We start from the raw sequence: 13,105 nt of genomic DNA, 5'->3' as shown, positions 1-13,105 counted from the left end.
TCCAGGTATAGTTCAGAGTGAGTGTGTGTGTGTGTGTGTGTGTCTACATTTGTACAAATCCCATCACACAGCCACATAATGGGGTCTCGCCTACTATTTGACGACAAGGTAAACCTTTACATTTTGGGGCAAAATTAGTTTTTTAGTTACGGTTAGAGTTGGGATGAGGCATGTACTGCTTATGGTTAAATCACCAGGGAATGAATGTAAGTCAATGCAATGTCTTCCTGAGTGACAAAAACATTTGTGTTTGTGTGTGTGTGTGTGTGTGTGTGTGTTCACTCAGCCCAGTCAGCCCTTCCTTTCTTCACGCCTGTCGGAAAGACTCCCCTGTCAAAGGCATGGCTGAACGGGTGCATCGCTCTCTCTCTCCTCTTTTCTGACTCTCTTTTTATCTCCCTCCATTGCTGACTCCCTCTCTCTCTCTCCCATGTGAGCACAGACCACCGCTTCGTGCTACCAAGTCCTCCCTGCTCTCCAGCCAAGCGAGAGAGCCCCTCTTGCCATCACCATCGCCAGAGAGACGGCCTCGGGACACAAATAGGACGTGACACCCCGAGAGAGGGTGGAGGTGGAGGAGCAAGAAGAGGAGGAGGATGAGGAAAATGTACTCTCTCCTCTCGTCCTACCCTACTGTCTTGTCTCTCTCTGTCCCCCCCCTCGGAAGGCCTACGGCTGCAGAGTGGTGGGGACGAGACGCGCATTGACATAGAGTTTGTGACACGCGATGACTCATGGTGAAGCCATTTGAGGAGGGATATGACCTCAATTCGGCGATTTATGTAATCATCCCTTAGTCCACTCCTGTTACTGGTGTGTGTGGTTACCGCCATTTACCATTTCTCTGGCTACTCTGCATCAATTTATTCATTTTTTTGGTGTCCTCATTTCAGTCTTAATCACAAATATGTAAATAATGTAATGCCAAAAAAAAGTAATGACAAAACATGTTTTACAAGGCTTACAGTGTATATATAATAATTTAGCAATGTTGGAAGAAGTACGGAGATCTTTTATTGCAAGCAAATTGCAAAGCCTCGATGTAAAAAATACAGCATTACAAGTATTGAGTCCTACATTCTTATTTTACTTAAGTAGAAGTACAATAGTACTCATTAGAAAATCAAATGATGCCTGTAAAGGTGTTATGTTATTGAAGTATTTGGAATTATCATTGTTGATGCATTAATGTGTAAGCAGTATTTCATATTTTAGCTGGTCTAGATGAAGCTAATTTTAACTACTTTATATACTGTTCTACTACTATAATACTGCATATTTCATTAGCTGATTACATGTTTTTCATGTAAAAATATTGATCTTTAACTAGTGACTACAGCTGCCAAAATATTTAGTAAAATAAAAGATTCTCTGTGAAATGTAGTGAAGTATAAAGTAGAAATAAAATAAAAATACTTCAGTAAAGAGCAAGTACCTCAGAAAACAGAAAGTTGTACTTAAATAAAGCACTTACATTTACTAAGTCAGAATGTAAAGACAAACGACAACAAATGGTTTGTACGTTACTGCAAACTCTTGATGTCATTTGCACAGACCTAGAGCCAAGGTATCGTTCCCTGCAGATGCACACCTCAACTTCGGCACACGCAAAGCCCTTCAACCTGTTAAAAATGTAAATACACTTTGAGTACTGCTGAAAGCAAAGCTACTCTGTGGTACAATGCTGGTAACAGACAGACTGTGGTTCTGCCTGAAAACACATGAAGTAGGCTGACATGATACTTATCGACTAGTCCGCGGCACCCCGCTTGCCCTCGATGACCTCAGGGAGAGAGACGGAGCGGGAGTGATGGAGAGAGGATGAAGAAGGAAGACAGACGGGGAGAGAAAAAGACACAGTGATGGTGCAGAGACACGCAGGGAGAGACTGAGGGAAGGAAAGGAGGAGAGCATGGGAGATTATATCCAGAGGCTGACAGAATGAAAACAGACTGCAGTGAGGTGGTGAAAAAGCAGTCTGAAAGAATGAGGATATAATGAAAGAGCAGTACAATATGCTTCTTGTTCCTGCCAGGTTCTGTAAAATACCTTATATGTAAAACATTAGTATAAATCATTGTGTGTGTGTTAACGGATGTGCATTTAATCTGCGAGTCTGTATGCACAGAGGATGAAGAGTTTTTTTCCCCACTGCCCTGCTCTGTTCATCTCTTTCTCTGCGCGGGTCAGGCATCCATTTTAGCTGGGCTCTAATCTTCAGCGAGCGCGCCTACATTTTGTGAGCGAGGAAGCCAACACTCCTACATTTTGAGAGGGTGAGAGGATGCACACACTTCAGTCTCGGAGCGAGGCGGTGTGCGCTCCTACGTTGTTTTGTTGTTGTCGTTTTATTTTCCCAGGGCAAACAACAAGTAGCTCAACATCTGAAGACTGAAAAACGCAGAAGATCATCCCTGCATTCTTGTGAAAAGCGATCGCCTTTCAACATTTCAGCTGCACTGTACCTAATGTTTTAATATCAATATCTCACTGAGGGGTGGCCATTTACCTTCTGGCAATTAAAAAGTTATTTGTGGACAATATCCCTCATCATTTTCTATTAACAGGTTACATCTTTGCGATCGATCCCTTTAGCACAAAGCAAAAAGATTTCCATGTAGAAAGGGGGGGGGGGGAGGCCCTCCTTCATCCTCTAGACTTCTAGCCCCAAACGATCCCCGCCTTTTTTTTCCAGCCATCATCTGAACCCCAGCATCCCCCTTTCAAGCTCATTAAGTTAGGATGCCTTATCAGAGGGCACACTCACCCCTCCAAGGCCCTACATACATGCATGTGCGCGCACACGCAATATTCAAGCTGGCTTGATAAAACCTATTGTTCATACATGCACACACTCATCTCTCTCTCTCACACACACACACACACACACACACACACACACACACACACACACACACACACACACACACACACACACACACACACACACACACACACACACACAGAACCCCCGTTCTTCCATTTTTCACTCCAAACCCTAACCCATCTCTAGCCCACCCCCCACCACACTCTCCTCCTAATCAACTCTTCCCAACCATTCTCTCTCACCCTCCACTCACCCCCACTCCCCCTTACCAAGCTCTGGGGAGACACATTTTAGCAGAGAGGGAGGGATAGAGAGAAAGAGAGAAGGGGAAAAGAGAGAGAGAAAGACGGGGGAGACAGAGGGAGAGAAAGAGATGCACTCCTCCTCTCTGCTCTGCTGCCATAGCGGCTTGGCTACAGAAGCCTTTGATGTTCTGCAAATTTCAAATTTCATTATAGAGAACCCCCTTCTCCTCTCCCCCTCCCTTTCCCCTCCTTCTCCTCCCCCTCGCTGCTCTCGCGCTTAAACAAGCTTTTCTGCCTCACTCCCCCCCCCCTCCCCAATGCTGAAGTTAAGAAACTGAAAGCCCTGCAGAAGAGACTCTTCATATGGGTTAATTATTCATTGGGCTGTGCGTGTATGTGCCAAATGTATGTCTGTGTGTGTCTGTACGTACATGCAAGTGTGTATGAGTCATGGGCTGGCAGTGGGGTGGAATCTGGATTTTGTGATGCCTGTCTTATCTCCGATCGTCTTGGAGCGCCTCCACGCACTCACTCTTGTCACTCTACCGAACAAGCACTCACTTCCCCCGATACGAGAGCATTGGCCTTTAAGGATAAAACACACAGTCGCACACAACCTTGCGTGCACATACGGATACACACAGAAAGCCCTTCCTCTGTACAGATGCCATTTTCAAGCCAGGGCGTTCTTGAGACTCAGCATCTATGCGGCAAGGCAACCATTTCAGGGCAGGAAGCTGCCATTTTGGTTGAGAGTGTGTCAGCTGCTTTGAGAAGATATGTGTCCCAGTGGCCCTCAGATGAAACTGGGGTGCCACTGAAGTGGTTGACAGATCGGTGGTGTCAGCAGTGTTGGTGGGGAGAGAGAAGGGGAGAACAAGAAAGAAGGAGGGAAGAGTCTGAGTGCTGTTTCTCCTCTGGATGTTCGTAAATGAGTGTTTTTTGAGTGTCTGCTGTAAACTGGGTTAAGGTTCTCAGCCTTTCCCCGGCATGGAGGTTTTCAAGAAGATAATGCTCGATATAATAGCCTTTTTTGTGCTGTAACATGAACCCATTGAACCTTTGGCTGTTTTTGGTTGGTTTTCACACCGTTTATTCAAGGGCTTATGGTGTAGTTATTACATGTCTTAGCTGGGCATTACTATGCTTCTAAATAAAAGAAATGCCATCAATTGAGATGTCAGTGGAACTACAGATAGGACAGTTTTTTGTGAATTTCTAAAAAAAGATATTATCAATATTTTTAGGGAGGGTGGGGGGTTAACACATAGCAAGAAAATTGTACCAGGAATTTAAAGGCATTTTGAGCTTTATTTTGCCTAAATATCATTGATGAGGTCATGAAAACATGACACCAAGCAAATGTTAATTAATTTTGTTAATATTATTGTTTCTATTTTTCCTTTTGACAGAACAATCTCTCCTCAGGGTCCATTTAGTCGCTGCTAACAGATAACATGATCTCCATCAGCAGATGGAGTTTGCTCAGTTGTTAGAGATTCTTTTCAGGGGATTTTGTGAACTTGTCATGTTGGCTAAAAATTTTGTTTCAAGTGCATTAAATGATCATTATATCAACATTTAATGATTAACAATAACGTTTAATACACCCAGTAGAGTGTGCGCCCCATGTAGACTCCTTGGCAGCGGCCTGGGTTTGAATCCGACCCGCGGCCCCTTGCCGCATGTTGTCCCCTCCCCCCCTCTCCTTTCCTGTCTTCAAGCTCTCCTATCAATCTTTAAAATAAAAAAAACAATAACACTTACATTCATTAGTATCGTTACAATACTAATGAATAATTATCAACGAACATATCATTAGAGGTGAAACTATTTTGCCAAATGCGGTTTTCAAGTTCAAGAAAGAACTTTATAACTCAAAATGTATTTTTCTTATTTCCATTTTCAATTTATATATTTTGGCAATGCTTAAAGTCTGTGTGTTCTTTAATTTCTGGTTTTATGTTTGTAAAGACAGCGATGGTGCATGGCTTATAAACCTGGGTGGGTGTGTGTGTGTGTGTGTGTGTGTGTGTGTGTGTGTGTGTGTGTGTGGGGTCACCGTCAGTTGATAGCCTGTCAGTCAGTCATGGCCCTCTGATCTGATTGCCCCCCTCCTCCTGCTTCCTGGTCTCAGCTGCCACTCCTCTTTCACCTCTGACCCCAGCCCAAGGTCAAGGTTGGGAGGTTGTCGCCATGGCAACATGAACAGCCCTGTGGCCCGTGACTGCTGACCCCGGGACCCCTAAGTAACCATGACGATCATAATTTGCTCCCCTCTGCCCCCCTGCCAGCTTCTCCATGAATACCATTTAGAGAGAGGAGAGATGAACAAACCAAAGTGATGCAGGGATCACCGGATTGACGGACTAATGGACGGCCGGCCAGATGGAGTAAAGAACAAAAGGGGGACGCGTGTGCCACTGAAAGGACGAGCTTTAGAAATTAGTGTCGATGATCTATTGACCCTCTTCCTCTCTTTCAGTTCAAGAAAGAGAGGGTCACCGATTGGACAGAGGTGGCTTCGCTTGACTAAACAGCATCAAACTCTAAGAGGTCACCACTCCAGAGACTGTATTTTAATTCTTATTCAAATAACTTGGACAACGCCACGCCAACGGTGTTTTGCTCATTCTCATTTTTTTACAGACATGATATACAAATCACAAACATCTAGTATTTAATGTGGCTGTTTGTAACTTTCAGTTTGTATACGGTAACTTTAGCCTACTTTGGATGAATCGAGAGCTAAACCGGATATCGCTGTCATTTTGTCACGAACCAAAGCATTAAGAGTTTTTTGTAGCAACAAATGTAATAATAACTTAGATTAATATAGCGCATTTCATGAAAGCACTTTACACAAGCACAGGGGGACAGGGGCAAAGAAAATAGTAGGCCAACACAAACAAAGACTGAAAATAAATAAAAACCGGGCGCTAAATAGAAGGGGAACGTAATTTAATGTTGGCTACTGACTACAACCACATTGTGCATTGTGCATTGTTATTTTATGAATGAAAGACATATTACATAGGCTACCTGAGGGCCAATTCGGGGTCGGTTTTGAATCATTTACAATCCCGTAATTGTCTCCATCTGTTGAAAGCCTGACCGTCGTCTTGTCACTTTCCCTTTTAGCTTTTACTGTAGTTGTTCTTTGTTTAACTTCCTTTTTATCTGTGATGGCCCTGCCCCATTATCAGCCATTACAACAACAGATAACTTCTAAAATAAAATACAATAGGCCTAAATGAAGAAATCTCCTGCTAAATCTAAATCACAAATCATTTTGTGACTTTGTGGGAAAAAATAGCGTTCTTTTCAATGTTAGTCTCGTTTGCTGTTACAGGTCATTTATGATCATCAGATGAAAAAATAAACGGTTTCAGAAACATTAAAAAGTTACATAATAGTAACTTTAAAGTTACCTCAGAACTGTAGACCTGTATGATGTGCGTGAGGTTGGGGCAATGGTTTGTATGTTATGCATCAACACTGAACAGCAAATTACAGACAATGTTACCCATTATTCACACTTTTTCAACAGACGCTTAACTTTACTTCACACATGGTTTGGTTATATGCAACGCCATGCTCGGGTAAGTATCATAATGAAACCTTCTGATGTGCGTGTGTGTGTGTGTGTGGGGGTATTATACCTGCTGGAAGGCCACTTTGCTTCTCAATGCAAGCTCCTGTTGAGTGGGGTTGGATGTGTAAATGGCTGAACGATACTGAGTACCACTGTCATTCTGCTGCCTCATACCTGCGTAAACACACAAGACACCCCACAAATAAGCATAATTACCACAATCGCCACAGACACAATGTCATTTGCATGTAAAAGGTTTTCACTATTATGTCATCATCCTGCATTTTGAATTCATGAAGCCAAATGAATTCAAAGATCAGAGCAGATTTAGGCTATCATTAGCGAGGCGGTGTGTAGGTGTATGGGCTCATGTACGTAGGTGGGTGTATTTTCTTTTTCTGTCATCTATGTGGCACTGTCAAAATTTTCATCAGCTTTACATCAGTGTGTTTAGAGTAGGGCCAGGCTTAGTGTACCTTGACTAGGAGGCCAAACAGCTGCCATAATTTCTATGCTTTTCAGAGGCTACAATCCTGAGCAGCTCTGGCATCCATGGCCCACTCCACGGCAGGTTTCTGTCTGTCTTTTTCTCTTACCCTCTCTCTCACTCAGCCTTTGTTTCTTCTCTTTGGTGAAGAGTGTAATTCTTCTCTTCATCTAGCCTTCTAAATCCTTGTCTTTCTTCAATCTTTGGCCTCCAGTTATGAGCTGGGGCAAGTGGCATGTGTGTGTTCTTTAAGTCTTTTACAGCTTTGCTTTTCAGCCTGCAGACAGCAACTGTGGCTTAGTTTGTTTAAGCAACACATTTCCTTATCTTTCCTGCCACTGTCACTTAGGTTGGACAAACTTGAACTACTGTTCAGTGATTGCCAAAGATCAATGGTATATATATATATATCAAAGGCTACATCAATGGAGGAGGTGATTCTGCTTCTGTCAAAGTATGTTGAAGTGTATTTGTCATGCAACAGTATTACTGTTTCTAGGAATTTACTTAAAGTAACTATACGTAACTTTTTAATGTTTCTGAAACTGTGTAATTTTTCATCTGATGATCATACATGACCTGCAATAGCAAATGAGACTAATAGTGCAAAGAATGCTATTTTAATGTAGTTTTTATTAATGCCTCTGCCCAGGTCCGATTTTTCTCGCAAAGTCACAAAATAATTTACGGCTAGCAGAGTGGCTCTAAAGTGACACATTCTAATGGGTCACAGATTTCAGCATAACACCGGAAAAGCCTCTTAGAGTATCCAGCCAGGTAAAAGGTAGCAGGAGATTTCCTTATATTTTAATGTTATTTTAGAAGTTATCTGCTGTAGTTATGGCTGATACTGGGGAAGGGCCATCACAGAAAAAAAGGAAACTAAACGAAGAACAACTTTAGCTAAAAGCTAAAAGGGAAAGTGACAGACGACGGGCGAAAACCTGAGTCAAACTGGGTCGGGCTTTCAACAGATGGAGACAATTACGGGATTGTAAATTATTTAAAACTGACCTCGAATTGGCCCTCAGGTAGCCTATGTAACATGTCTATTTCATTCATGAAATAACTTCACAATGCGCAATGTGGTTCTACATCAGTAGCCAACATTAAATTACATCCCTCTTCTATTTAGCACCTGATTTTTATTTATTTTCAGTATTTTGTGTTGGCCTACTATTTTCCTTTCCCTTGTCCTCCTGTACTTGTGTAAAGCGTCCTAGGGTTTCATGAAATACGCTATATAAATTTATTATATAAAGTTATTATTACATTAGTTGCTACTCCTAATGCTTTGGCAGTGATACCCGGTTTAGCGCACGATACATCCAGAGCAGGCTAAGTGACCGTATGCAATACTTGAAATGCAACGATGCATCTGGAACGTTTTACCTTATTGTAAATGAATGATTTTCTGTCTGAGCAAAACATTCATCGCAACCATATGACCTCCCAGTAACACTAACGCAGTAATACAGTGGGCAATACAGCACCATAAACAAAATACCTTTACGACAGCAGGTGTGGTAAAAACACTACAGTTTTTGTCCGAAGCGGCCGCTAGAATCAACACAATCTGAAAGTTACATATAGCCAATTTAAAGCAATATTACCTAATTATTTTGGCTACTGAGGGGCAGCAAAACAAGCTGTAAACACAACGACATAATGTTAGCAAATGGTTGCCTATTTACACATCAGATACAGAGTGGCAATAGCATTCGTTCGGAGTCGTGTTTGTGTCCTTCCAGAAAACTTGAGTCATTGACTTCCCTTTTTGCTCTGTTTTGGCTAAATGCCAGCTAGTTGGTTTTCTTTATTTCTGTTGAAAACAGCTGTCTGCTGAGGTTGGAAAGGGGTTGCTGAGAGCGGTAAGAGTGAACCAAAACATTGAGCTGTAAAACCAAAGCAATGAGTTGGCAACTACAGAGGTAAGTGATAATTATCTGTGGGTTGGAACCCCTTTCATTCATATATTACTATGTAAATATAAAATATTGATTAGTACTTATTATTTTTAGTAATTAGTAAAACAGTTCTTATCTAAATTGTAATGCGTGATGAAGGAGGTCAGTTTGTGTGAAGAAATGTCTATTGTGCTCTAACAGGAGAGAGAAATATGTCAAGTCTATCTATAGGAAGCTCAGATGACACGATAACATGATGAAGAAAACAACATAATTAACCAATCAGATGTGGCCACTGTAAGGCCAGTGTTCCTTTGCCACATTTGTAGTGCTCTTTGCCATAGGATTTCCTTAAGAGATCAGGTCTTTTGCCCATATAAGCTTTAGCACGTTCATTGTGTTCATGTACATTTTGTCAAACAACATACTGTAGGTCACATGTTAATATTTCTCTATGTTGTTTTCTATTTATATTGTGGGAGAAAAACAGATTTTCACTGAATATGCTGACAAGCTGGAGCCACAAGATGCTGGCATCTTCCCAACACAGTGATCTGCATATCTTGTTCTCTTTAGATTATGTTACCTTACATCATGGAGTGTCACAATCTATCTGTGACATTGTCTGTTTAGATATAATATAATGGCTATAAGTATTCATCTGGTCTTCAATCAAATCAGAGCAGACAAGCAGACGTTTCTAGCTCTCCAATGCACTCTGAATGCCTCAAAGAATTTGCTTCACTGAAAATGTCCCCAACAATATTAAATGCTTGAGTTGTTCAAATAGATAAAACCTTGTATTGTGGAGATTACCATGTTAAACAAAATTTATCATTCTCTGTTTAGTACAGAACGTATTGCCTTTAATATCTTCTCTATCAAAAATACAATGCATTTTACATTTAAAATATTTTATGCCAGCCCTAAGTAAAGGTAACTGACATCTGCATCACCTTAAAGTGAATCATACTGTTAGCCTTAGGGAGAAAACCAAAAGGAATATGTGTACCTTCCTTTTTGCAGATTTTTAAAGTTTAAAGTGAAACATCGCAGATTTCCAACCAGCTCTGTGTCATCGCAGTGTTTGCAGACCATGTCAATTTTGATTGGTTGCCAGGCTTCAAGGAGGAGGGTCTTACCTAATATGAGCCTGTCAGAGGTCGGACACCAGTTGAGGAAAATTTAATTTAATTTTAATTTATATTGATTCCAGTGGGGAAATTACAAATTACCACACACACACACACACACAACCTATTTATGCACAAAAACAGATGTCAGAGTGAGTTGGCTGCCAGTGCTGGACCAGCGCCCTGAGCAGTTGGGGGGTACGGTGCCTTGCTCATGAGCACTATGGCAGTGCCCACGAAATGAACCAGGATCTCTCCAGCTACCAATCCACACTCTATAGTTTTTTGGTCGGTATGGGGACTTGAACTGGCAACCCTCCAGTTCCCAACCCAACTCCCTACAGACTGAGCTACTGCCACCCCCGAAAGTAGTGGAAGAAGAGGAGAGTGGCGTGCTAGCCGATAACTGCAACTCGATGTTGAGACCTCGATGGACCATGAACGATAACCCTCATTTCTGAAGTATCTGGTTTTTGTCTGCAATTTGTTAGTCTCGCATTGCCAGACCTTTTTCCACAGCGCAGCGGAGAAGGGTCTGGCTAGTCCACACAGCAGTAAGGGATGGGAGAAAAACATTCTCTTGTTTATTGGCATTTCTTTAAACCACAATCCTCTTGGGAGGTGCTAAGCTCGGAGCGGAGCCATGGTGCCTTGTGGAACGTGTACATTCAAAGGTTGTTTTAGTCGTGCAACAGAAAACTCAGATTGGACAGATAATCCAGCTAGCTGTCTCGAATTCCCTGCAGAGATCTGAGGAGCAGTTAACCATAGTCCTCATAAATCGACCGGAGTTTAAAATTACAACACAAAGAAAGCGGAAGGTACCGGGACATCTGAAAACGGACATCAGAAAAAATTGACATCCGGCAGAATTTCCGGCAGAACGAGAGCAATCCGGAAAGTGGAATGCCGTGGACATAGACTAGCAATTTGTTAACCCAAAATTGAAACTGAAACCAAAGCCAAGCTTAGTGCATGATTGGTTACCTGAGAGGACTGGAGTGGGCTGTCCTAATAACGTGGGTGGAGCAACTGCGGAAAAACAAATTTGGTTTGTGTAAGGTCTGCACTCGTTCTTGTTGTTGGCAACCACAGGCATTTAGTGTATGTTGTGGTCTGTTAGTAGCTGGTAGTCATAAGGCTTAGTTTTAATTAAATCCCCTTGACCTAACAACAAATCATTTTACCAGTTGCAATGATACAATCACAATAGTTAGTAGTTAAAGTATTGAACAACATTTTGATTTGGTGATCCCACTAAGATGAGGAGTCAGCACTGTCAAAATTATTCCAATTCATCATGAATGTCTGGACCAAAGTGATGGACCAACCTACAGTACAGGCCAAAAGTTTGGACACACCTTCTCATTCAATGCGTTTCCTTTTTATTTTCACGACTATTTACATTGTAGATTCTCACTGAAGGCATCAAAACTATGAATGAACACTTATGGAATTATGTACTTAACAAAAAAGTGTGAAATAACTGAAAACATGTCTTATATTTTAGATTCTTCAAAGTAGCCACCCTTTGCTTTTTTATTAATAAGGGAAAAAATTCCACTAATTAACCTTGACAAAGCACACCTGTGAAGTGAAAACCAATTCAGGTGACTACCTCATGAAGCTCATTGAGAGAACACCAAGGGTTTGCAGAGTTATCAAAAAAAGCAAAGGGTGGCTACTTTGAAGAATCTAAAATATAAGACATGTTTTCAGTTATTTCACACTTTTTTGTTAAGTACATAATTCCATATGTGTTCATTCATAGTTTTGATGCCTTCAGTGAGAATCTACAATGTAAATAGTCATGAAAATAAAGAAACACATTGAATGAGAAGGTGTGTCCAAACTTTTGGCCTGTACTGTACATGTTAAGGAAAAACTGAGAAGCAGCCCAACTCATTTCACAAACGTGAAGAAAGTTAGGGAGACTTTGAAGAAATAGCATTAGTTTGTAAGCTGGAAATTCCACCGTACTACAGACCACCATTGCCATCCAAATTGTGCCATGCTGCTAGCGTGGCTAAAGCCACCTGTAATTTAATATTCTACATATTTTATAAACATGTATTTTCAAATGTAACTTCTTTCCATATATTTTGTATTTATTGTACCATTCAACCCACGCTCTCATTTGTCTGTCTCTGCATCCATCTCTACCCTCACCCTCTTTCTCTCCATCTCTGCAGTGCTGGATGACGGCCATCTTGCCCCCAGCGCTGTTGTTCAGTGATGAGGCTAATGGTGGTCCCTGAATCAAAGGCCACCGAGCCACTCTGCCATTGGCTGTCCACCAGAGCCTTTACTCTGATTGGCTGGCTGGCAGGGGTCTCGTAGCTTTGCTGCTCCCAATGACCTTCCCTGCTGACCCCAAGCTTCTGACCAACACACACACACACACACACACACACACACACACACACACACACACACACACACACACACACACACACACACACACACACACACACACACACACACACACACAATCATGTGTGGACAAAACATGCATTAAATCATGAGCGGAAAGCCTATATGATATAAACATTATATATCATGAAACTATAGTTGGACAGCTGTAATTTGATTCCAGCTATTTTACAGCAGAACAAGGAATATAATATCTACCTAGCAGGAAAGGTAGACATTTAATATCTCATATAACAAAGTAAAGACGACAAAGGCTTTTCATCACAAAGAAATAGTTAATGATGTATGGAATGTCAAAGAAAGGTCAAGAGACAAACACCCTTGAGTAGTAGTAGCTGCTTCGAACGCATCAGACGAGGAGTTACTCCCTAATCAAAAAATTAACACCATCCAAAACATCAGCCTAGGATTTGACTATACTAAGTCCAAATGCATTCCCAAAAGCATTCAGTCCTCAAAGAACTACAACGGCAACAAA

General features: G+C 41.6%; 1 protein-coding gene across 7 annotated transcripts in view; it reads right to left on the bottom strand.

Annotated features, from left to right (window-relative positions):
- Positions 1-13,105, bottom strand: part of si:ch1073-358c10.1 (peptide methionine sulfoxide reductase MsrA 1) — a 38,401-nt gene that overhangs the window by 4,929 nt on the left and 20,367 nt on the right. For 4 of the 7 annotated variants that reach the window (XM_039785995.1, XM_039785996.1, XM_039785998.1 and 1 more), the window contains one exon: positions 6,735-6,841. The exons of 1 other annotated variant lie outside the window; for it this stretch is intronic. In XM_039785995.1, coding sequence (XP_039641929.1) covers positions 6,735-6,841 — 107 coding nt within the window. Of the gene's footprint in view, positions 1-6,733; positions 6,842-12,363; positions 12,576-13,105 lie in introns of those variants that run through there. 2 more of the 7 variants (XR_005637363.1, XR_005637364.1) reach the window with 2 other exon arrangements.

The sequence above is a fragment of the Perca fluviatilis genome, chromosome 20 (genome assembly GCF_010015445.1).
Source record: "Perca fluviatilis chromosome 20, GENO_Pfluv_1.0, whole genome shotgun sequence".
Classification (NCBI taxonomy): Eukaryota; Metazoa; Chordata; class Actinopteri; order Perciformes; family Percidae; genus Perca; species Perca fluviatilis.
Note: the sequence above shows the minus strand (reverse complement) of the source record. Positions and strands in the feature narration are given on the sequence as shown.